The sequence below is a fragment of the Acomys minous genome (assembly GCF_964271855.1).
Source record: "Acomys minous genome assembly, chromosome: 1".
NCBI classification, from domain to species: domain Eukaryota; kingdom Metazoa; phylum Chordata; class Mammalia; order Rodentia; family Muridae; genus Acomys; species Acomys minous.
In genome coordinates this window covers 147,689,618-147,715,634 of record NC_140483.1, presented here as the reverse complement: position 1 = coordinate 147,715,634, position 26,017 = coordinate 147,689,618, and the positions used below count along the sequence as shown (strand labels likewise).

Sequence of the window (26,017 nt, the reverse complement as noted above, 5' to 3'; positions counted from 1 at the left end):
CTAAAAAAGATCATAACACTTTAGCACAAGTTTTTTAGAAGCAAGCTTAGCCATGTGTTGGCTGGAATTGACATAGTGGCTGAGAATCAGTTTCCTGTGATCAAAGATGGTCATTGATCTTCACCGACAGTAAGGGACTTAATATGTGTAAAAGTTTTACAACAATGTCAGAAAATTCATGCACTATTATTCTTGCTAACAAGCAAGAATTAATACCACTTAACAAATTCTTTCTACTTCCTAATAAGACATGATACTTACTAAAAACTGGAACAGAGTGATTAGAATGCAGTTAAAAAGCTGGGCAAGGTGGCACACACCTCAGGGAGGTAGAGTCAGGCAGATCTCTGTAAGAGACCAGCCTGGTCTACAGAGCGAGTTCTGGACAGCTAAAGCTACACAGAAAAACCCTGCCTCAAAAAACCAAAAGAAAGAAAGAAAGAGAGAAAGAAAGAAAGAAAAAGAAGATAGTTGAAATAAGTATCTTACAATAGAAGGTAGGGTAGTAAAGGTCTTAAAATCTTTTGATTGGTTGTTACAGACACAGCTAATTGGTCTAATCTAATTAAGTCTTTAGGGTATTGCACTTGAAGTTCCAAAACTTTCATGCATATTTGCCCTGAAGCAATTTAAAATTATGGCTTAGAAAAAAAAAAAAACAAACCTAAAAATGTCCCCAAGAGCAAGAAGTATTTAAATTACTTTACTGAGCCTAAAGCAGATTCTTTGGAGACTTTCCTGAGCCTTACAGCAGAGTGGTGTGAAATGTGCTGTGTTCTCTAGCTGAACTGCCCAATATTTAAGTGTGCACCATTTGAGGCCGAAGAACAACAGCAAACCATATTCTCCTTGGAAGCACAATTGCCTGTCCTAGAAAGGTTTGGAGTAATTTAGAAATGCCTTTTGTAAATCATCCATGCCAATGTTTGCCAGGTAGTTTGTCTTGTTACATCACAGCTTTCCCAGTAGTAACTTCTTTAGGAAGACTCAGACTCCTGGAAACTTTGTAGAATAGACTGGAAGTCGAAGATCATGGCAAGATAGTTTACTACGTGTTGCAAGTTGGGAGGTAAGTGGACCTTCCCTCAGGATATGCCAGTTGTTAACAAGAGAGGGCGTCTTTTTTAAATAAGTCTTATGCTGTAGGGATGCGGCATTTCTTGCTTGGGAAAGTGTCTATTAAGTAGGGATAAAAGCCTTCAGGAGCATGTTCTTACCTGTAGTGAAAATTAAGAAAAAGTTTTACCATCTCAACAGTCTATGGTTTGAACACTGAAATAAAAATGCATATTTAAGTCTGTGATTTCTAGCTGGAATTGGAAATACCTTTGGTCAAAACATTGTTAACTGGTTCTAATTTCATTACAAGTATGCATGCATCTAAGATTTCCCTCCCCAATGAAGCTGTTGCAATCTGTCATTGGATTTGTCCTTTTGATCAGAATGTAAAGCAGGATGTGACTGAACTTTAATAAAATTCAGTGGTTATAATGATTTACTTTGGGGCAAAAATTCAGTTTTGTTTTGTTCAGGTTTGAAACAGATTGTCATGTCAACCACAAATGGACAGCATTTTGCCTTGGTCCCTGGTCTGGATCATCTACCTGAGAAGGCTACTTGTGATGTTCCATCTTGTTCTTAGACACACCTTTGAACTTGGGGGTGACAGAAGGAGAGATGGAGAGGAACACTGACTCATTAATGGGAAACATTCTGACTTACACTTACATGAATGTTGAAAGAATGATCTTAAATATTTAAGATTTTTCTTTTGTTGTTGGCAGTGCATTTCTGTGATGCCTGGAGATGTAATTTTTCTGGGCACATGCTGTTAGATTTTAGATGAATGAGCTGAGGTAACTTCCATTAAAAATGTCAGTCTGTGAACTTCGTATTTGAAAATGTGGTGGAATTTTGTAATAATGGTATAACATTATTTACTACAAAGTAAGTGGATTTTGGTAGATATGATGTAGATTTAATTCACTAAGAGGGAACAAGATATCTGATTGATAAGCGTTGAAGATATTCTTATAGTAAAGAGATATTAGTAAATGTAAAATAAGTCTAAAGAATAAGAAGTTGAAGGAAGATGAAGGAAACCAAAATAATGCTTACCATATGCTGTAGGCTTTATATGTATATTGGTTTATTTTCTCAGGAACCTGATAATAAGGCTATTAAAATTCCCATATTATACATGAGGATATAGAAAGTAAGGGAAGACAATTATCCAAAGTCTCAGAGCTCAGAAACGGCCAAGTTAACGCTTACATGCATGCTCTGTTATGTAGACAGAGTCCACATGACTTGATAACAAACTGAACGGTGGCAGTGGTTAGAAGAGTGATTTTCACAGGGGGATTACTTTTCAGATATCATGTGCTAGGGAATTGATATTTGGGAGACTTTGTTTATAAGAAGCTTCAAAAGCATCCAGGATTCACATAGAAAAGAATCAGGAACATCTAGCTTATAAAAGAGCCTCAAAGTAGAAAGGGTGACGTTGATTGAAGTAAGGACAAAATAGAAAAGAATTACCCTAATTATGGCCAGAAGTCATTAGAAGTAGTTAAAAGGTGTTTGAAGCAGGCTCAAAGGATTCACTTCAGATCTTCAACTGGTGTCAAGTTTGGCGAATAAAGAGCAGCAGTCTGTTAGGTACCCACTTGTTCCCAGAAATTCATTGTCCATGAATTAGTTGGAATACCAGTGTAGTCTCCATTCATGTAGAAAATATAACTGGAATTGTGTGTGTGTGTGTGTGTGTGTGTGTGTGTAACAGAAGGAAGAGGTGTGTCTCTAAAGGTTAAAAAAAAAAAAGCCTGGCTTGTGACTTCCTGGGAAAGGATGTGGGAGGCATCAGCACCACTCTGATGGCTAGGTGACTGCTGCAGCGGATGCTTTTCTGATGAATCACTCCGTGAGAAAGGTCATGAAGCTTTCATGTTGGTGAATGTCTTTGCAGTCACAGGCTTTCATTGGGATCCCTTTAGATTAGACCTGGGTTGCTAGCAATTAAAAATGTTTTCTTTTGAAAATGAGAAAATTAGCCACAGCCTGGAAAGCAGTATACGCAGATGATCTATATGACAAAAGACTCGTATTTATATACATATATATTTGTATGTGCATATGAAGAAGTATGAAAACTCAACAGCAAAAAATTTAAAATAGGCAAAAGATACATACTTTTTATGAAAATCAATATAAACAAGGCAAAAAGAATAAGGGAAGATATTCAACATCAGTGCTCACTGTGGATTTTAGTATAAATAAATCCTTAATGAAATATCTCTATATATTCATTGGAATGAATAGAAGGCACTGCTGGCAATACTAAATAGTGATGAAAATCAGAGCACCTGGGACTTTTACCTGTTGCTGCTTGGAAGACATACACCACACAGCCGCTCTAGAAAAGGTCAATTTATTGGAAAGTATACTATGTTGTCCTATGGGATTATTATTGCACTACTTGATATTTTTCTATGATACTTGGAAGTTTAGCACACACAAAACCCAAGGCTCAAATGTTTATGGCAGCTTGATTCATTACTTTCCCCATATAGAGACAGCTCAAACGCCCTTCCCAGGATGACTGGGAAGATACTTTTAGTATCTCCATGCAATGAAAAGCTACTCAGCACTTACAGCTTGGATGAGTCTTCGAGGACTTTGGTAAATAAAAATAAAAATAAAAAAACATCCAACATGGTTTATTTATGAGATTCTGAAAAGCTGGAACTTTAGGCATGGGAAGCATCTGTATGTTTAACAGGTTTTAGAATAAGAAGAAGTTACTAAAAATGGGGTAGGATAGATGAGGCAGGTTGTGGGTCTGTGACTTGGTGGTAATTGCGTGCATCTGTAAATGCTTTAAAGTTCTTAATTGAATATTAAAAGATTAAAAATTTAGTTTTCTTTGGGATGCTTGACTCCATGTATGCATTTAAACATGAAAAGAATGACTCCATCTTCTACTCTTTAGTGCCTCCCCCTCCTGAGACATTTACATTGTGATAAGAATTCCTATTATTCAGCTCCCTTGAATCGGATCCAGTTTTTTCATAACCATGCAGTGTGTGTGTGTGTGTGTGTGTGTGTGTGTGTGTGTGTGTGTGCGCGCGCGTGCGTGCGTGCGTGCGTGCGTGTGTGTTGGTTGGTTATTTTCATCATTTCTGGCTTTATCCCTTCAGAGTCATGTGCTTCTTTTGATATTTTTTGTACTTAGGGGCTACTGTGGAGCTCTTCTAATGGAAGCCAATCTTCTTTTTAAAATCATAAACCACATTTGTGATATAACACATTCTGTATTTCCTGCATGCGCTCTCTCTCTCTCTCTCTCTCTCTCTCTCTCTCTCTCTCTCTCTCTCTCTCTCTCTCTCTCACACACACACACACCAATTAAGTGTGGGCCACAGGAAGAGTGGCTTGAGTTTGAGCCTACACTACGACATACACCACTTTAGCTCTAACATCTTTAAAATGATAATGTTATCGCATTTGTGTGACACGGTCTAGTAAAAACAAGCTGCAGGGCTCTTAGCTCAGAATTGATGATCAATACAATAATTTATCTTTCATAGCCACATCGCTTATTCTCATCCTTACATTGTTTATTCTTTTTATCTTTTTCTCCTTCCCCCTCCTTTCCCCTCTCTCCTTTTTTTGTTTAACTCCTTCCCTCCCTTATGAGTTGAATGCAAATTTTATACTTCTGCATTGATAGACTTGAACCTGTTATAGTAGAGAATATGTGATTTACTTTTTTTTTTTTTAAATTCTCACAGGTAAAAGAGAGACAAAACAATGGAATGGGAAAACCAAACTCATTTGGAGGAATTTTTTCTGAAAGGGCTTTCTGGTTACCCAGGGCTTGAGCATCTCTTTTTTGTGCTCATCTTAATGATGTATGTAGTCATCTTAGCAGGCAATGGCACTCTTATAATAATCAGCATTTTTGACTCTCACCTTCACACCCCTATGTACTTCTTCCTGGGGAACCTGTCTTTCCTGGACATCTGCTTCACTACGTCTTCTATTCCCTTCGCCCTGGTAAGATTTCTCTCAGAAAGAAAAACTATTTCCTTTCTGGGCTGTGCAGTGCAGATGTTTCTTGGCTTAGCCATGGGGACAACAGAGTGTGTGCTCCTGGGCATGATGGCCTTTGACCGCTATGTGGCTATCTGCAACCCTTTGAGGTACCCTATCATCATGACCAAGAATTCCTATGTGGCTATGGCGTCTGGGTCCTGGTTTTCAGGCATTGCCAACTCTGCAGTACAAACTGCATTTGTGATGCGACTGCCTTTCTGTGGCAATGTCATCAATCATTTTCTCTGTGAAATCTTGGCTGTCATGAAGATGGCTTGTACTGACATCTCAGGCAATGAATTCATCATGGTTGTGGCCACAACTTTGTTCACTTTGATGCCACTGCTCCTCATTGTCATCTCGTACTCATTAATCATTTCCAGCATTCTCAAAATTCGCTCTGCTGAGGGGAGAAGGAAAGCCTTTTCTACCTGCTCAGCCCACTTGACTGTGGTGATAATATTCTATGGCACCATCCTGTTCATGTACATGAAACCCAAGTCTAGAGACACGCTCACTGTAGATGACTTGGATGCTACAGACAAACTTATATCCATGTTCTATGGGGTGATGACTCCCTTGATGAATCCTTTAATCTATAGCCTCAGAAACAAAGATGTGAAGGAGGCCGTAATAAATTTGAAGAGAAGGGTCTTAGGCAAATGAATGGTCAATGTGTTGCACACTGCTGAATTTCAAAACTCAGATTGGGATTTTAATTACTTTACTTTCTTATTTGCCTTTTTATGCATTATGTTCTCATTTTTATAATGAGATACAGCATTTCAAAATTATAGCATGTTTATAGAGAATTTTAAAGGTCTAGAAAGGATAGAAAAAAACCTCAAAGTAACATAACATTGAGACGTAACCTCTTTTTGACATATTGTGCATCTTCATAGTTCTGCATATTTTATTTTATAATATTAGAATTGGGTATATATGGCATTTTAATGGACACTATTTTTTTTATAAGCAATTGTTCTTCAAATCTTTCAATATAAATAAGTCTATGTTGTAAAAAATGCAAAACAGAAGAATCTGAAAGTACTTTATCAGTATTTTCCCCTGGAGTGTTTTCTATTATAGTATATTAATCTCACGTTTTTAAAGTCACCAAATGCTGTATCTTTTTGCAGCATTTAATTTTTTCCTGTGATGCTCTAAGGATGCTGGGAGTTGGGGCTATAAAGGAAACAGATAAATAGGATTTATGGGTACAGTCTCTACAACCAATGAATATGTTCTTTAAAAATGTTCTTTCATCTTTATATGTTAGATTTAGCATAACAAATGTACAAAACTAAAATATGGGGTTAAAAATTATCTTACTAAGGCCAAGAAACTACCCAGTGGGTAAAGTCACTTGCCTTGCAAACTTGGCAACCTGAATGTGTTTCCCAGATCCACATAAAAGTGGAAACAGTGACACACAACATTTCTGGCTGGCCTCCACATTTGTGCTGTGCCATAGGTGAATCTGACATCATGTAAATACACAAATGATTATGATGATAATTGTAAACTTAAAAGCTAGCTTACTGGGTCTGATAAGAACATTTATATATTTCATTGGATAGAGATCATTCCAGCTCCCATTTCTAAGAGGCCGGGTCGCTTTTTAGGCCTGAGGAAATTGTAGTGCTTTCCCAAATGCTAGAAGACTATCCAGGGTCTTGATTGTTAATGAGGATACTGGGAGTTATGCCTTATCTTTTGAAGTAGATTTTTTTTTGTGAGAAAGTAGAGACACAAAGGTTGTTAGACAGGTAAGAAAGTTTTGATTCCAATTTAAGTACACTCATAATTTCCCACCCAAGATTAATGTCAGAGTCTGTTCAATAAAGCATTGTATTCTATGATGTCTGCTTAGGTCATTATAGTGTATTTTGAATGAATCAGTAAATTCAAAGAATGTTGGGCACAAAGATTCTTTATAATGAACTCAGGATAAATTTAGAGTCTTTGGCTGTATACATTCATTTAATGTTTTAAAGTTTCCTTTTTAAATTTAGAGTAAGGACTATGAAGCAGTTATGACATACATTTAATTACTTTTAGATTCCATTATAGTTATTTATAGATTAAATCTTTTATCAAGGACAGAGGCCATCCAACACAACTGGCTATATATAATACAGAAACATAGTTCCACACATCAGCTCATGATATTCCACCTCTAAGAATCCTACAAATTAGGCACTCTGTTTCACCACAGGCCGTCTTTGATACCTCTGCAGTAAACTAACCACCACATGGCTTTAACGACTCTCTGGGATGAGAGATACAGTTCTTACTTTAAAAGAATTCTTTAATTACTTATACAGTATTCTGCCCACCACAAGAAGGCACCAGACCTCATTACAGGTGGTTGTTAGTCACCATGTGGTTGCTGGGAATTGAACTCAAGACCTTTGGAAGAGGAGACTGTGCTCTTAACCTCCGAGCCACCTCTCCAGCTCTGAGATACAGCTTTTAAACATCACATTTATACATTTTGATAGAAAATTAATTAAAGAGCAATCCATGAAAGCATGAATTTATAATTCCAGTAGGTGAACAAAGAAAGTTTTTCTCACAAAGTTGTAAGATCATGTTTTTTTTTTTTTTTTTTTTTTTAGAATGGCTTGCCTTTCCTTTTAATATGTTCATGTGTTCAAAATTGCTGGACATATGTCTGAGTGTAATTCTGACACACTTTAGTATGACAAACACAATATTTGAGTACTTGGAGGCCTTCTGTTTTAAAAGGTCATTGAGAATGATTTGGTTGAGGTTTTAGCAATGCTTCTACCTAAGATGGGAGTATAGTCAGATGAGCTGTGGCAGAATGTGAGATTTTCATAAAAGAGAGGCGGGGTAGATGGAGACAGGCATATAGCAAGAGGGGGAGAGGGAGACAGGGAGACAGACAGGGAGACAGGGAGACAGGGAGACAGGGAGACAGGGAGACGGGGGGGGGGGGGGGGGCCGGGCAGTCTTTGGATAGTACCTTCCACTATCCTTCCAGATTTCTAGTGGTGACATCTTATACCAATGTATCGCAGTAGCATATCTAATATGACTAATGTGGGTCCAAAATGCTGCTTAATGCCTGTCCATAGAAGAGGCCTAAACTAGAAGAAGATCTGAAGACAGTTGGGACATAAAGAGAGACAGATTTGACATTAACATTAATTTTCCAGAAAAGACTCTTTGTGAAAGCCTGGAGATTTTTTTCCTTTCTGTTTCCATAGAGATAACATTTTCATCACAAAATTGATGTGTTTCAGATTTATAGCATGAAAATAACATTTTACCTTTGAAATTATAAAGTATTCTAGAAGATCTTGTAAATTAAAGAACACATTTTTCACCCTTTTGTAAACTTAACTTCCTGAGTAAGGTTAGATATGATGCAGTTAGGTTTTATGACTATGAAAATTTCTCACCAGGTACCCCATAAAATAATGGGGAACACACACACACACACACACACACACACACACACACACACACACATATGAACATGGATGTGTAATTGATTTGCTGGCATGATATTCTAGAAGAGATCAGGAATGTTCAGATGTGGCCATGTACTGATATGATGTTCTAAATGTTTTCTAATTTAGTCAAGGAATTGTTTAGTTGCTTGAGCAAAAGAAGTGAGTGTGGGATTTTACAGAACCACTCTTAAGGAAGACCAATTAATGGGAGTAAAGTTAAAGTTGCTTTTAGGGGCTAAATACATGGCTCAGTGGTTAAGAGCACTAACTGCTCTTCCAGAGGTCCTGAGTTCAATTCCCAGCAACCACATGGTGGCTCACAACCATCTATAATGTGATCTGATGCCTTCTTCTTACCTGCAGAGGTACAAGCAGGCAGAGTACTGTATACATAATAAATAAATAAATCTTTAAAAAAGGTTGCTTTTAGGCATAAGACTAGAAAACAAGTAAATAGGTGAATAAGGCACCATTCAGGGAAGCTTAGAGAGTAATTATCATCAGTGCTGTGTGCATCCTCTACTTGTTACTCACTTGATCTACAAATAGTCTATCATCGTCATTCTAAAATAATAAAAACAGTGTCAACCAAACAATAGGCTTTTCTAACTGCTTATATTCTTTTTTTTTTTAAACCCAAATCTGCTTGAAATTAAGCCTGAGACCACTATCCACTTCTTCAACCCAATGATTCTTCAACTCAACATAAGCTAGCTCTGAACAGTGCTAGTAAGTAAAATTTAATGTGCTGCTTCCAGCTCTTATCTTATTTGATCTCTTTGTCAAATTTTATGTCTATTTTTGTATCATCACTACTTTAATTTTTCACATATATTATATGATTCTAAAAGCCATATCTGTTACAAGATAACCCAATACTATAAACTGTTGAAATATGGAGAGATGTTTACATAATATATGTATGTATAATTTGTAAATAAATTATGTGGCTTTTATGTTTAATAGATCTGGTGACTTATAGAGACACTCCTCCAGATACATATTTAATACATATCTTCAACTATTCCATATTAAATATCTATTTTTATGCACTTGATTATTTCAAACAAAATTGCTTCCAAAGCATTTATATGTATGCGCATTCATATTTTAAAGATTTATTTACTTACCATTTTTTGACAGTTTCATACGTGTGTTTTATGGATTTTAGCCATTCTCATCCCCAACTGCTTTGTCTCATGTTTGCTTCTTCTCTTGCTGAAATGTCCTTCTCAACAGGTTCCCTTTCCACGTTCACGCCCTCTTTCCTGTGTGACCCACTGAGCATTACTAAGATTTCAGTGTCATTTTAAGAGCTGCTTGTTTCCTGTGTGGATAGAGCAAAATACATGTAGATTTTTGGAAAAAGAAAAGTTTGCACCATATATTTAGACAGCCACATTTGGCAATTTCTTTTTGTTTCCTTTACGTAAAAGAGACTATTTTTCCCATGCAATACATTATGATTACAGTTCCCCTCCCTCTGCTCCTCCCAGCTCTTCCCTAGATCTGCTGCCCTCCACATCCAGCCCCTCTCATTAGAGAGCAAACAGGTTTCTGTGGGACTATGAGGAAATAAAATATAGTAAGATAAAAAACAGAAACTAACACATCAGAATTGGACAAAGCAAACAAACATAAGGAAAAGAGCCCAAGAGAAGGCAAAAGAAACAGACCCATTCATTTGCTTGCACACTCAGGAATTCCATAAAAACAATAAAACGGAGGTCATAATATATATGCAAAGGACTTATAAGGTAAAAAGAGAGAGGGAAATATATAAATAAAATGAAAGAGTCCTGACATTATGAGACAAAAAAAAACTTCCAAAAGAAATATTGCTTCTGTTTCTATATTGTAGAATAATTTGAGGAGTATTAGCTCTTCCTTCTATGTTTGGTAGATTTTTGTGCTAAAACCATCTGGACCTGGGCTTCTTTTGGTTGGAAGACTTTTGAAGACTGTTTCTATTTCCTTAGGGATTATAGGACTATTTAAACTGTTTACATGATCTTGATTTAACTTTGGTAAGTGAAATCTATCAAGAAAATTCTACATTTTTTTTAGGTTTTCCAATTTTGTGGAGTACAGGCGTTTGAAGTAAGACCTAATGACCCTTTGGATTTCCTGTGTCTGTATGCCCCCCTTTTCGTTTCTGATTTTGTTGATTTGGACTCTCTCCCTCTCTCTGCCTTTTAGTTTGGCTAAGGGTTTGTCAATCTTGTTGATTTTTCTCAAAGAACCAGCTCTTCTTTGCATTGTTCTCTTGTTTCTTATTTATTGATTTCAGGTTCGAGTTTGATTATTTCCTGTTGTCCACTCCTCACTGGTGTGTTTGCTTCTTTTTGTTCTAGAGCTTTCAGGTGTGCTGTTAAGTTGCTAGTACTGGCTCTCCCCAATTTCTTTATGAAAGTACTTAATGATAAGACCTTTCCTCTTAGCACTGCTTTCATTGTGTCCCATAAGTTTGGGTATGTTGTGCCTTAATTTTCATTGAATTCTAGAAAGTCTTTATTTATTTTTTCTTTATTTCATCCCGGACTCAGTGGTCATTGAGTAGGGAGTTCTTTAGTTTCCATGAATTTGTAGGCTTTCTCTTGTTGTTGAGTTCCAGCTTTAATCCATGGGGGTCTGATATGGTGCAAGAGGTTATTTTAATATTCTTATATTTGTTGAGGTTTGCTATGTGACTAAGTATGTTCCGTGAGGTACTGAGAAGAAGGTATGTTCTTTTATGTTTGGCTGTAGGCTCAATTTTCTTAACCAATATATTTTATTAACAACTTAGTGACTGAGCCTATGTCACTTATAACCCGACTAACCAAAACAATAGGAAATGAGGATTAATGGACACAATAACAAAACCTTAAGGATATCAGTTCTGAGGAGTGCTTCTCCGGGCATGAGCTGCAGGATTTCTTCTGCTGGAACCTGGGGTAACCAGAACCCAGAACCTCAGCAGGAGCTGGAGCCCCAAAGCCTTCCCTCGAGTGGTTCTCTCTAGGAGCGTCTTGAAGTGCAGCGGTGAACAGCCAAAACAATCCAAGTCTCCCAAAATGCCCTGCCTCCAGTTCTGGCCTCATTTATTTCCTCCCAGAGTCTGTTCACGGGATCTTTTCAGCTGGCAACAATTAAGCTCGTACAAAAGGTGGTTGTTCTTCTAGTGAATTAACCTCACCTGTTCTCTCATGAGACCGTCCTGATCCCTCACTTGGAATCCTAAAAAACAGGTTTATCTCTCCTTCATTTGGGTGAAATGTTCTGTAGATATCTGTTAGATCCATTTTATTCATGACCTCAGTTAGTTCCATTATTTCTCTGTTTAATTTCTGTATCGATGATCTTTCCATTGCTGAAAGTGGAGTGTTGAAGTCTCCCATTATTAATGTATGAGTTTGATGTGAGATTTAACCTTTAGTAATGTTTCTTTTACAAGTGTTGTTGCCCTTGTGTTTGGGGCATAGATACTTGGAATTGAGATGCCATTTTGGTGTATTTTTCCTTTGATGAATATGAAGTTTCCTTCCCCATTTCTTTTGATTAGTTTTGTTTGAAAGTCTATCTTATTAGATACTAGAGTGGCTATTCCAGCTTGCTTCTTGGGTACATTTGCTTGGAAAACCTTTTTCTAACTCTTTACTCTGAGGTAATGTCTATCTTTATTGCTGAGGTATTTTTTCTTATATGCAGCAGAATGACGTTTTCACATCTATTCGTTAGCCTGTGTCTTTTTATTGGGGAGTTGACGTCATTGATATTGGGAGATATTAATGACCAGTGGTCATTAATTCCTATAACTTTGATACTGGTGATGGTAGAGTGCATTGTGTGTGTGCTTCCTTCCTTTTGGATTTTTGGATTGTGGTTATTTATTTTCTGTTTTTCTGGTTATAGTTAGCCTTCTTGGGCTAGAGATTTCCTTCTAGTATCTTCTGTAGGTTTGTTGCAGGTAGTTTAAACTTGGTTTTGTCATGGAACATCTGTTTTCTCCATCTATAATGATTGAAGGTTTTTCTGGGTATAGTAGTCTAGGCTGCCATCTTTTAGTGTGGTCTTTTAGTGTCTGCATGTCATCTGCCCAGGCCCTTCTGGCTTTTGAAGTATATGTTGAGGAGTCAGCTGTAATTCTGATATGTTTGTCATTATATGTGTGTTGACCTTTTCCCCTTGCAACTTATAATATTCTTTCTTTGTTCTGTACATTACTGTTTTGATCATTAGGTGATAGGAGGATTTTCTTTTCTGGTCCAATCTATTTTGAGTTCTGTATGCTTCTTGTGTGTTTACAGGCATCACTTTCTTCAGGTTGGGGAAGTTTTCTTTTATGGTTTTGTTGAAAATATTTTTTGGGCCTTGGTACTGGGATTTGTTTCCTTCTTCTATTCTATTATTCTTAGGTTTTGTCTTTTCATAGTATCCCAGATTTCCTGGGTGTTTTATGTCAGGGCCTTTTTAGTTTTAACATTTTCTTTGACTGATGTATCAATTTCTTCAACCATATCTTCTACACTTGAGATTCTTTCTTCCATCTCTTGTATTCTGTTGGTGATGCTTATGGCTGTAGTTCTTGTTCTCTTCCATAAGTTTTCCATCTCCAGAATAGCCTCAGTTGTGTTTTCTTTATTGCTTCTAATTCAATTGTTAGGTCTTGAGAACAGTTTTATTCATTTATTTCCCCCATTTGATTGTATTTTCCTGTAGTTCTTTAAAGGATTTATTCAATTCCTTTATCTGTTTGATTGTATTTTCATGTATTTCTTTGAGGAAATAATTTTCCTCCTTTAAGACCTCTATTATTTTCATAACCTTGGATTTAAAGTAATTTTCTTGTGCTTCAGGGCTTGCAGTAGTAGGGCAGCTGTTTTTGAGTGGTGACATATGGCCCTGGGTGTTGTTGGTTGTGTGCTTACTCTGACCTCCAGCTATCTGATTATCTCTGCTGACAGGCCTGGTGGTTTCTGATGTCCAGGAAGTTTGGGAGAGGGCAGAGAAGGCTCAAAGCTGAATGTTTCTCAGCCTGCACAGGCCTCTTTGGGTTGGCAGATGTGGGTGAGAGCCTGAGTACAACTCACCTGTGCTGGCTTTGTCCCAAGTGAAACAGGCAGGTTTTACCTGTCTGGAGTCAGCAATGAGAAGGCTCTACACTGAATGTTGCTTGGGTTTCCAACTGGCCTCCTTGGAATGGTGGACAATGGGGGTTGGGTCCTACCGTACAGCTTCACTTTTCTGCTGGCTATATCACAGGTAGGATGCTTAAATAAGGGAGATTTCAAGCAGGGTTTGGCATTATGAAGTCATATGGGCAGTGAACAGGCTCTGACTTTACAGAATCATAATCAGATTCAGTGACGTAGTCACAATTGTTTGGTGGCCAAGCAGGTGCTGTGCTCCTGCCACTCAGATTTGGCTGGGCTCTGTCATGTTGGACCCATGCCCTGCATCCTTATATTGTCAAGCTGTTCTCAGCAAAGGGACCAGTAGGACTGTGGATTGGTTTCGGGATGTGACCCCGGGTATCTACAGGCTGCCCTTGGGGAAGTAGAAGGAATCCGAGGTCTGATTGATGGAGTGGAGTACCTCTGGAACTGGGAGCCTATGCTAGTAAAGGCTGAACACCCCAAGGAGCCAGGAGTCTGGGACCTTGGGCAAGACCAGGGCTCTGCATGGTGGGAAGAATATGAGGTGTAGTTGCTGGGGCTGAGAGTCCTTGGGACTAGGGACCAGTGCTTTGTATAGGCAGGTCTCACAGGGTGCGGCAGGATCTTGTGGAACTCCTGGACTTGAGAGACAGCCATGGAGGCCTGGAACTTGTGTCCATAGCTCCCAGGATGTGCCCTCCCATACAGGAAACACCAACACTGGTGTTTTGGGGTTAGCTGTTAGGTTACTCACTATAACCATGGCCTCTTGGATTCTGCCACTCAGATACAGTACACTCTGGCCACTGCCATCTTAAAAGTCACTCAGTGAAATTTTTAAGAGGCTCTTTTCAAATTCCTATGTGGAACACATGCACATAAACACACACACACACATACACACCTCACACATACATTTTTCCTTGGACATGCTGTACTTTCCTTGATGTATAATTTATTCTGTATCATTTTTCTTAAATTTATATGCAAAGTAATCATAAAAAGATAATTCTGGATCTTACTGTGTCCTAATATATATTTTCAACAGTAAATTGACTTTAGGAAAAATGACACTTAGATTTAACAAATAATAAAACTTTGGTGTACAGTGCTTTTTCATTATTGTAATAAAAGAAAAGCAATAGTCAGCCAGTGTATCTTTTTGTTTTACAACCATAAAATTAGCAAGTATTTATCCTTTGAGAGAACTGGATGTTCTAAATTAAGCATAATTATATTTACCTTAGCCATTGGGTAAATGCAAATTAAGACTTCAAAAATATTTTACTTCACTCCAATCAGAATGGCTTTAAAAATTAAAATACTAATGTCAAAGGCAAAAATTTGATCCTGGAGTGACCTTCTGATGTTTCTAGATTAATGTGTTTCAGGTCAAAGAATTGGGACAGGGACATACAATTAGAAAAGAAGTCGGGAGTTAGTCCCAGAACTTGGAAGGCAGAGGCAGGGAGATCTGTGTGAGTTTGAGGCCAGCCTGATCTACAAAAAGAGTCCAGGACAGTCAGGGCTCTGTGTAACAGAGAAACCCTGTCTAGAAAAACCAAATCAAACCAAACCAACCAACCAACCAACCAACCAGCCAACCAAGCAAAATGAAACAAAACAAAAACAAACAAACAAACAAACAAAAAGGAAAAAGAAATAGAGACCCTGTCTCTTGCTCTCCTTTTCTGGCTGACTACTCTGTTTGCATTCCCAAAGGCCTACTGATACAAGGTAAGACCCCCAATCTAGCCCACCCTAAGCTCCTGCCTACCAGTTCCCTTAAATCAGTCCCAACATCCTTAAATTGCATACCATGCCCTGGACTCCATTTTCTAGATCACAACTCTGCCTACTTTTCTGGAAGTTTCGCTGGCACCAGGGACCACAGAGGTAAGGTTAGCACCCAAAACTCCAGAGGCCACACTGGTCAAAAAAACCCCAGGGGAGTATCGTACTGGACCTGAAGACTCACTAGTCACCAGAATCTTAGGTTACTCAGGAAAGAAGACAAAGATGAAACAGAAACCATGTGATAATACAACAAAAACTACTCATTCAGCAAAGATAAACCCAGAAGTCATCATCTAAACCTATAAGAACTGCAAAACCCCATTTTCCACATAACTGTGGAGAATGTCCTGTCCATTGGCTAGATCAGAGTAGGGGTTCGATGTCTACTATTGTATTGTCCTTGGTTAGTGCAATAGTTTGAGCAGACCCCCTGGACCCCGGTCCACCCATCACAATGTTCTTCTTGTAGGGTTCTAGGACCCTCTGGGTCCTTCTATTTCCCCATCTCCTATATCTCTATCTCCCATAATTCTCTATCTCCTCTTCTCTTACCTAGATTCTCAGTAGGATGTCCTCACATCTATCCCAATCTCCTGGTAAGTGAAGACTTTTGTGGGACATGCCTTTTTGGCTAGTGCCCAATTATAAGTGAGTATATACCATGTGAGTCTTTCTGCTTCTGGGTTAACTAATTCATTATGATCATTTCTAGTCCCATCCATTTGTCCACAAATTTTGGAATTTCCTTGTTTTTAATAGCTGAGTAGTATTCCATAGTTTAAATGTACCACAATTTCTTTATCTATTCTTCAACTGAAGGACATTTAGGCTGTTTCCATGTTCTGGCTATTATGAATAAGGCTGCTATGAACATGGTTGAGCATATGTCCTTGTTGTGTTGTGGAGCATTTTCAAAGTATATTCCAAGGAGAGAAATAGCTGGGTCTTGAGGAAGCCCTATTCCCAGTTTCTGAGATAGCACCAGATAGATTTCCAAAGTAGTTGTACAAGTTTGCATTCCCACCAGCAATGAAAGAGTGCTCCTCTTTCTCTACATCCTCGCCAGCATGTGTCACTTGAATTTTTGATCTTAACCATTCTAATGGGTGTAAGATGGAATCTCAGAGTTGTTCTGATTTGCATTTCTCTGATGACTAAAGATGTTATGCTATGTATTTGGCCACCTTCCCTTGGTGGGGAGGCCTGGTGGCACTCAAAGAAAGAATAAGCAGGCTACCAAGATGAGACTTGATAGCCTATGATCATATAGTAGGGGAGGAGGTGAATTGGGTGAAAACGGGAGGGAGGGAGGAATGGGAGAATACAAGTGATGGGATAACTATTGAGTTGTAATCTGAATAAATTAATAAAATTAAAATATAAAATAATAGCTCAATAGTTAAAAAAGAAAAGAAAAGAAAAGAAAAGAAAAAGATCCGCAAAAGCCAGATGGCTAAAGGCTAGTGTAAGCACACAGTCTACAAGATCCAGGGCATTATGGCATCACCAGAGCCCTGCTATCCTACAACAAGAAGCCTTGGATAGCCTAACACAGCTGAAGCACAAGAAAGTGACCTTAAATCCAATCTTATGAAGATGAAAGAGGCTTTTAAAGAGGAAATAAACAAATCCCCAAAAGAAATATAGAAAATACAATTTAAAAAGAGAAGGAATTGAGTAAAACTGTTCAAGACCTGAGAATGGAAATAGAGGCAATAAAGAAAACACAAACTTAGAGAATCACTGAGACAGAAAACCTAGGGAAAAGATGCAAGCATCAGCAACAGAATACAAGAAATGGAAGAAAGAATCTCAGGTGTGGAACACATGATAGAAGAAATTGATACAGAGAAAGATCAAAGAAAATATTAAGACCAACAAAGTCAACTAACATAAACACATGGTATCATACAAAGACAGAAGAGCATGCATGGACTTGACATATATGTAGCCAATGGACAGTTTAATTTTCATGTGTTCCCCTAGAAAATGGAGCAGGTGTGTCTATGATTCTGTTGCCTGCTTCTGGTCATCTCGATCTAATCTGGCTGCCATGCCTTGCTTCAGTTGACAAGGATGAGCTCATTCCTGATGTGACTTGATGTTCTGGGGTGAGTTGGTGGTGGTAGGTTCCCCTTTTCTGAGGATGAGGAGAGGGAGGCAAGCAGAGGAAGGTCAGAGGGAGGAACCTGGAGGAGATCAGGGAGGGGGCTATGATAGAGATATAAAGTAAATATATAAATGAAAAATAAATTTAAAAAGAAAAGGTTAAATCTAAACAGTTTCTGACAAAAACATACAGGAAATTTGGGACACTATGAAAGGACCAAACATAAGAATACTAGGAAGAGAAGATGGAGAAGATTCTCAGCTCAAAAGCCCAGAAAATATCTTTAATGAAATCATAAAAGAAAATATCCCTAACCTAAAGAAAATAATGTCTATAAACCTATAAGAAGCTTGCAGAACAACAAATAGATTGAACCAAAATAGAAAATCCTCCAGACACATAATAATCAAAACACAAAATATTTAGAACAGATAAAGAATATTAGAAACCTCAAGGGAAAAACACCAAGTAATATATAAAGCTAGACCTATCATAATTACACCTGAAGTCTCAACAGAGACTCAAAAGACAGAAAGGTCTGGGCAGATGTCTTGCAGTCTCTAAGAGACCACAGATGCCAGCCCTGACTTCTATACTCAGCAAAACTTTTAGTTACTATAGATAGAGAAAACAAGATATTCCATGACAAAACAGAATTTAAACAATATCTATCCAAAAATATAGCCCTGCAGAAGATACTAGGAGGAAAACTCCAACCTGAGGAGGTTAACTACACTCAAGAAAATACAGGAAATAAATAATTTCATACCAGCAAAACCAAACAATAGGAACACACACACATACCACACACACATACACACACACACACGCACGCACGCACGCACGCATGCACCACCACCACCACCACCACCAATATCATAATCACAGGAATTAATAATCATTGGTCTTCAGTATCTCTAAATATCAATGGACTTAATTCCCCCAATAAAAAAGTCATACAATATCAGAATAGATGGGAAAATAGGATCCATCATTCTGTTGCATAAAAGAATCACACCTCAACAGTCAAAGATAGAAATTACTTCAGATTAAAGGTCTGGAAAAAGATTTTCCAAGCAAATAGACCCAAGGAATGAGCTAAAGTAGCCATTATAATATCTAATAAGATAGACTTCCAACTAATATTAATTAAAATTGATAGAGAAGGATACTTGATACTTATCAAAGGAAAATTCAACAAGAGGATGCCTCAGTTCTGAATATCTATGCCCCAAATGCATGGACACTCACATTTGTAAAAGAAATATTACTTAAGCTTAAATCACACATTGAATTCCACACATTAATAGTGGGAGATTTCAACACACTACTCTCACTAATGGACTGGTCATTGAAACAGAAACTAAGGGGAGAAATAATGGAACTAACAGATGTTATGACTCAAGTGAATCTAACATATATCTACAGAACATTTTACCCAAACATAAAGGAATATATCTTCTCAGCACCTCATGGAACCATCATCAAAACTGACCATATACTCAGTCACAAAGCAATTCTCAGCAGCCTTGTATCATACACATCTCTATGGACTTCAACAACAACAGAAACAGAAAACCTACAAGCCCATGGAAACTGAACAGCTATCTACTCAGTGAGCACTAGGTTAAGGAGGAAATGATGAAAAAAAAAATTAAAGACTTCCTAGAATTCAATGAAAATAAATGCATAACACACCCAAACTAACGGGACACAATAAAAGTGGTTCTAAGACAAAAATTCATAGCACTAAGAGCTTTCATAAAGAAATTAGTAAGATCACATACTAGTGACTTAACAGCATACCTGAAAGCTCTAGAACAAAAAGAAGCAAACACCAAAGAGTAGATGGCAGCAAATAATCAAATTCAGGGCTGAAATCAATAAAATAGAAACAAAAAGAGCAATACAAAGAATCAATGAAACAGAGAGTTGGTTCTTTAAGAAAATCAACAAGATAGACAGACCTTTATCCAAATTAACTAAAAGGTAGAGAGGGAATATTCAAATTAACAAAATTACAAACAAAAAGGGGGGACATAATAACAGACATTGAAGAAATCCAAAGAATCATTAGGTCTTACTTCAAAAGCTTATTTGTACCCCACAAAATTGGAAAATCTAAATGAAATTATTTTCTCAGTAGATATCTTTTGATTTAACCACAGTTAAATGAACAAGATCAGATAAACTATTTAAATAGACCTATAACCCATAAGGAAATAGAATCAATCATTAAAAGTCTCCCAACCAAAGAAAGCCCAGAGACAGATGGCTTTAGTGCAGACTTCTACCAAACCTAATTCCAACACTCCACAAATTATTTCACAAGATATAAACAGAAGGAACACTGCAAAATCCATTTGTATTAGCTCACTTCACCCCAATACTTATAGCTCAATCAAGAAAGAGAATTTCAGACGAATTTCCCTTATGAACATCGATGCAAAAATACTCAATGAAATACTTGCAAATCAAATCCAAGAGCATATCAAAATTGTCATCCACCTTGATCAAGTAGGTTTTATCCCACAGATGCAGGGATGTTTTAACATATGAAAATCCATCAATGTAATCTACCATATAACCAAATAAGAAGAAAAAACCCTCATGATCATCTCATTAGATGTTGAAAAAGCCTTTGACAAAACACCCCCTCTCCTTTATGATAACAGTCTTGGAGGGATCAAGGATACGGGCACATAACTAAACACAGTAAAGGTGATATACAGCAAGCCAATAACCATCATCAAATTAAATGGAGAGAAACTTAGGAGAGGATCGCACGTTGTTAAAAGTCCTGTGGCTGTAGTCATGTAGCCTCCACAGGCACTGGATCGCCTTCACAGGCACCAACCAATCCCAGTTAGAGTCACCTAGCCACAGAAAGGACTCCCCTAGAAGCCTGTAAAGGAGCCTATGAGCTTCTCCTCAGTGTTGCCGCCATTTTGCATGGATGGTTGGCCCCTGCATGAGTGCTATTTCTGTAAAATAAACACTTTTTGTTTTTACATACTATTTGAGTCTGCAGTCTTCCTTCAGCGATTTTCAGACACTTCCATTTGGTGTCTTGTCCGGGATCATTGGGGACCGCCAACTCAATAATTAACCTTTTCCAGGAGTGCGGTTATTCTCCACTGACTGGTGAGTTGGGGTGCATCCCTGTCCTCTCTGTTTATCCTTGTCTTTATCCCTCTGTGTCTGAATCTGGTGTCTGGACACAATCTGGACGACACTGGACAATGGGCAGAGGCACCAACTTCCTCTGCATAGCCTGGGGGTTCTAAGGATGCTCTGGACTTTCATCAGGTGGAATGGAAGTTTCCAGTCTGTCTCTGGTTTGGGTGACTACAAACAGGTTGCTCCCATCGGGCTCTGCTCGGTTATGGGACAAGCCACCTTCGCTGATTTGGTTTCTTATTTGTTCTCCGGGAGTCTGGTTTTGTCTCTGTGTTCTGTTTGATTTTGGATTGCCTTTGTACTTTCTTTTTCGGAATGTTTATGGTTCAGATGGTGTGCTCTGAGCTCTGCAAAGGCTGGACTACACCGTGCAAGCTGCCCTGGGCTCTTGAAGCCCCCAGCAGCTCTCTTCTGTTCCACACTGCCAGAAAAGACTTCATCATCCACACCTGGGGGCCAGAGAGGCTGACACTGAGCCTCTCCACTCCGTGAGGCCACTGTCTGCCAGTGCAGCCACCAGGTCACATCTGCGCTCAGGCTACTTCCTGCACTTCCCTGCAGCCTTTGGAGTGCTGGATCCACGCTGCTGGCTTTAATTAGCTTGTGGTCTCCACTCTATGCGACTTCAAGCTAAGAGCTGCTGCGGGCACACCGAAAAGCAGCTGCAACTTGTGGAGTCCTGGGCTTGGCACCACTCCACTGTTGAGGCCCCCTACACCTGCTGTAGCTTAGAAACATTGCTGTAAGGTAAGCTCCAGATGTTGCCTGCAGCAAGGGGCTACATCTGGAGAAAGTAAAGAAAGTTTTGTTTGTCTGTTTTGAATGTATGGATGTATATATGGCCACTACATGTTTACTTCTGACTGTTCTTAAATGGATAAGTTTACTATGTGCTGTATATTTGGGTTATAGAATATTGGTATTGGGTATAGTAAAAAAAATCTGTAACATTTATAACAAAAAGTTAGCTTAAAACAAGTTACTCAGGGTTGGGACCATTCTGGGCAACAACACATGGCATGGGACCAAGGAAACAGGTCTTTAAAGATACTTTAGAGTGGGATAAGGCTTTAATGCAATCTCATAAAAGATAGAGTTTAAAGTAATGTTTCTTTAATAAGGTATTTATTGTTTTATAATTACATGTATTATCAGTATTATCTGTATTATCTGTAGGCCTGGCTAGTAAGCAATTAAGACACAAACATTTGTTATATTTTAAAATAGCCTTAGTTAACCTGGGGCAGGGCAGATATCAATCCTTTAAACTACCTCCCATAGTGGGGCAGGCATGGGACCCCTGCCTCAATCTTGTGTCATCTGTTTCCAATAACCTCTTTCAAGCTACTTCCCATCTACAATCTCATATACTTGTTCATGTTTTTAATCTGGGCCAGATTTTTTAAATCTATGTTGGCCATGCGATGTTGTTGTTGTTTTTTTAAATTTAACCCATGGCAGCCTTCCTATCTTCTCTTCAGGTCTCTTTCCTTTCTCCCTGTGGCAGGCAGTTTGTTTGTTTGTTTGTTTGTTTTGTTTTGTTTTTAGGATTTTTTAAGCCCCACCTATCTCCTCTGTCTTGTCCAGGTGGGATGGCTTTTTATTAAGCAAAAGGTGGGTCAGAGACAGTAAGCAGTAATTAGCATCAAAGTACATCAGACCACGCCCCCAACAGGTATTAAAACTGGTATGTGTGCACATGCATTTGTAACATCTATAGAAACACAGATGTTTTAAAATAGTAATCATGTGGGCCACATGGTCTGCAGTTTTCCATATGATCTAATCCACCATCTTGAGATGGCTACGTGGAATAGGACAAGTATAAATCTTCTAAATTCTAATGATCTCTCTGCTTGCTGTTTTCCCCCCTTTAGACTAAGAAAGCAACAAGTCTCATTTTTAAATTGGTATAAATTTTTATAGACACTCAGAGTTATATTCTTACAACATATTATATATAGGATTCAATTCTGGTTCAAAATATTCTTTATATGATGGTAAAAATTTAAGGTTATAAAGGCTGGCTTGGATTAACAAGCTATTGTATTATTGACCCTGGAAGGGGGTGGTTCTAAACATATGTTAAGTTGGGATATATTAATTTTAGGGACATTCGATTGTTTACAATGTTAGAACTTGGTGATTATGCTCTATCTTCACTCTTAAAAAGGTTAAAAATCGGTGCCTCAGGAATATGGTTAGCCTTGTTTTCTGAATATGGGTATATTTTAAAATTGCCCACCACCAGCCTCTAACAACACATGGCTGATTTGGGAATAAAAAGGACAGAGCCATAACTTCTCTGTCATTTCAACCAAAGGCATTCACATGACTGGTAGACATCTTGGTTGTGGGAGAGTTGTAGCCCTACCACCATCTTTACTGAGGGCCATCAACTGCACTCAGTACTCTGCTGAGAGCAAAGTGCAACTTATATCTTTTAAGCTTTTGCTGTTCAGTCTGTAATGATGTACCATGATAGGATTAGCAGGATTTCCAGTCTTTCTATAAACTGTATCTATGATTGAAAGTTTTGCTTTGATACTAGTTCAAAGATGTATTCAAAGTTATACTAATAACCAGATGTAGTTAATTACAAGATTAAACTTTACTTAGTACTCTATATTTGTTTTCAAAGTTAAACAAAAAGTCGCTATAAACAAAATTTGCCAATTTAGATCTACTTGAGAGAGATGTGGTCCTCAAACACGTATCTGCAGAATATAGATTCATAACATTATGTTTTGTGTTTACAAGGTATAGTTTAGAGCAGATGACTAAGGACAAAGATTAACTTATATGTGCCAACCCTCAAGCTTGTCAGAGATCTGCCTAATATGGCATTAAATATATTCAAGCTTATTATGAGAGAGACTCCTAGCATTAATACTCCGAAGTCTCCAAGAAGATTTGGACATGACTTCAGCAATGGACTGTAGTATTCTTTTTTATTTTTAAATTTATTTTATTTACTTTTAATAATTTAATCAGATTACATTCCTATTATTATCTCCTCCCTTGTATCTTCCCTCCCTCCCTCGTTTTCCCTAGTCTCCTCTGAATTATGATATTCTAACCACTGGAAAAAACTGCCACCAATACCTTACCCACTGCTAGGACCCAGCCTGAACTGTGCACACACTTAACACCTGGAGAATTATTGTCCCATGTTGGTAAAAAAGAGATAAGGTCAGTTTCTCTCATGTTCTTCTTCCACAGACACAGCCTCTTGTCTTCTGTGCCTGATGCCAGACTTTCTCTGCCCCTGGTGCCATGAAAACCACAGGAACCTGCGACAACTGTCTAGGTGGTGAACTGACTAATTATTTCTATCATTTTAATTGATACATAAATTCATTTAAGTTACAATTTATCCTTCTCAGGTCTCTGAGCACATTGATGGCTAAGCTAATGATAACTTGACAGCTAGAGAATTGGATTCCTTGTTAGTTCATTAGTCAATTCATTAGGTAGTTAAAACTACTAGGTAATAGGTCTCTTATTTTAAAAAGGCAAACAGATTTGCCTTGCTCACAGTCTTCATGTTAAAAGGTAAACACATCTCAATTTTACTATTCCTTCATTTCAATGAATGATTCTAGTAGTCGAGTGCCTGTGTCTCCTGGTAAATAACTGCATAGAAAAAAAAATGTAAAGTTTACATAAGGTCTGAGGATATGAAAGTTTAAGTTGTAAGGATCTAAGAAAATGTCTGAGGATCTAAGACGATGTTCTAGGATTGGGAAACACAGGTCATGAAGAAAAGCTTTTAAGAAAGTGTTTGAGGGTCTAAGAAAGTGTTTGAAGGTTAGTAAATGCAAGTTAAGAAGATTTAAGGGTCTGAGATTTTTTTCCTATTTACTTTTTATTCATAATCATAAACTTAACTCTGCAATCCAGCTAAAGTTGGGAGGGGAATCAGGACAATATGGAACAGAGCAAAGATTACAGGGTGCTGGGAGCAGATGGGGTTGGGGCGCTCTCCTGAGCTACAGAAGGAATGGTCAGGTGGGTAAGATGCCTGCAAGTCAAAAGAATTAGAGTTGTCCACAGTCAGGAATGGTGACCTTCTTGCTGGTCTTGCCATTCCTGGACCCAAGGTGCTCCATGGCTTCTACGATGCTCATGCCCTTTTTCACCTTCCCAAAGACCACATGCTTGCCACCCAGCCACTCAGTCTTGCAGTGCAGATAAAAAAAACTTGGAATCATTTGTGTTTAGCCCAGCATTTGCTATGGACAGGATGCCAAGACCTGTGTGCTTCAGGATGAAGCTCTCACCCTTGAATTTCTCCCCCAAAATAGACCTGCTGCCAATGCCATTATGGAGTATGAAATCACCACCTGGCACATGAATCCTGGAATAATTCTGTGAGAGAAGAAACCCTTATATCCAAATCCTTTCCCTTCAGTGCTCAGAACATGAAAGTTTTCTACTTTCTTTGGAACTTTTTCTGCAAAGTGCTCGAAGCAGACGTGGGCCAAGGGCTTGCCATCAACTGCAATATTGAAGAACACGATGGGGTTGACCATGGCTGCAGCAAGCGATGAGCGGGGACAGCAGCGTCTGCCCTAAGATGTTTTAAGGTACATAAATGCAAGTTGTAAGCTATAAGAAAGTAACTGAAGACATTTGTTAGAGATTTCCCCCTTCTATACTATTGTTATATTTTTTATAGGATTTCAAAAGTTCAGAATTTTAACATTGATCAATAGAGTTCTGTAAGCCAGTGGAGCACTGACAACTTATTATTTAGTTGCAAGGCTAGGATTTCAATTTCCCTTTGTTTGGCTTCTGAATATTGACTTAAGGATGCTTCTCATCATGCTAAAAGCATGTCTGACCAATCTGTATATCTTGCCTTCTGGACTAAGAAAATAATGTTTATGCTTTTAACCCAAAGCTATAGTTTTAACTAAGTCTCAAAGACATAAGTCTACTCCTGCTGTCTTACACACACCTGTTAACTGCTTTTTATAAAATATGTTCTTAATACAATGGTAATGCTAATATACTTCCTTTTGTAAACTGCAATTCATATAAGCTTCAGGGAACAAAAAGTTCTAAGACCTGGATCCACATGCCACAGATCAAATGGATTCCAGATAAGTATATCCACCCATGTTAAAAATTGGATTTTCCCCCTTGGTTGTGGGATCTTTCAACTTCTCTAATTACTAGACAGTTTAAACTTATGTCTCTAGTCT

General features: G+C 38.1%; 2 protein-coding genes and 1 long non-coding RNA gene across 3 annotated transcripts; 1 reads left to right on the top strand and 2 right to left on the bottom strand.

Moving 5' to 3' along the window:
* Positions 1-749: 749 nt before the first annotated feature.
* Positions 750-13,807, bottom strand: LOC311599714. The gene is made up of 3 exons (XR_014779976.1): positions 13,655-13,807; positions 9,713-9,909; positions 750-1,217 (listed from the first exon to the last, which is right to left on the bottom strand). It is a non-coding gene; the product is annotated as an uncharacterized lncRNA (long non-coding RNA).
* LOC311597037 (olfactory receptor 13C9-like) lies at positions 4,813-5,763 on the top strand (the record flags this gene model as incomplete). Its single annotated transcript, XM_084781079.1, has 1 exon — positions 4,813-5,763. One exon carries the CDS (start codon positions 4,813-4,815, stop codon positions 5,761-5,763), a length of 951 nt encoding a protein of 316 aa, XP_084637205.1.
* Positions 13,808-24,847: 11,040 nt separating the features above from the next.
* On the bottom strand, positions 24,848-25,342 carry LOC311606832 (peptidyl-prolyl cis-trans isomerase A-like; the record flags this gene model as incomplete). The annotated part of the gene is made up of 2 exons (XM_084798241.1): positions 24,848-24,988; positions 25,091-25,342. The coding sequence occupies 2 exons, from the start codon at positions 25,340-25,342 to the stop codon at positions 24,848-24,850; spliced, it is 393 nt and encodes a 130-aa protein (XP_084654367.1).
* Between the last annotated feature and the right edge of the window lie 675 nt (positions 25,343-26,017).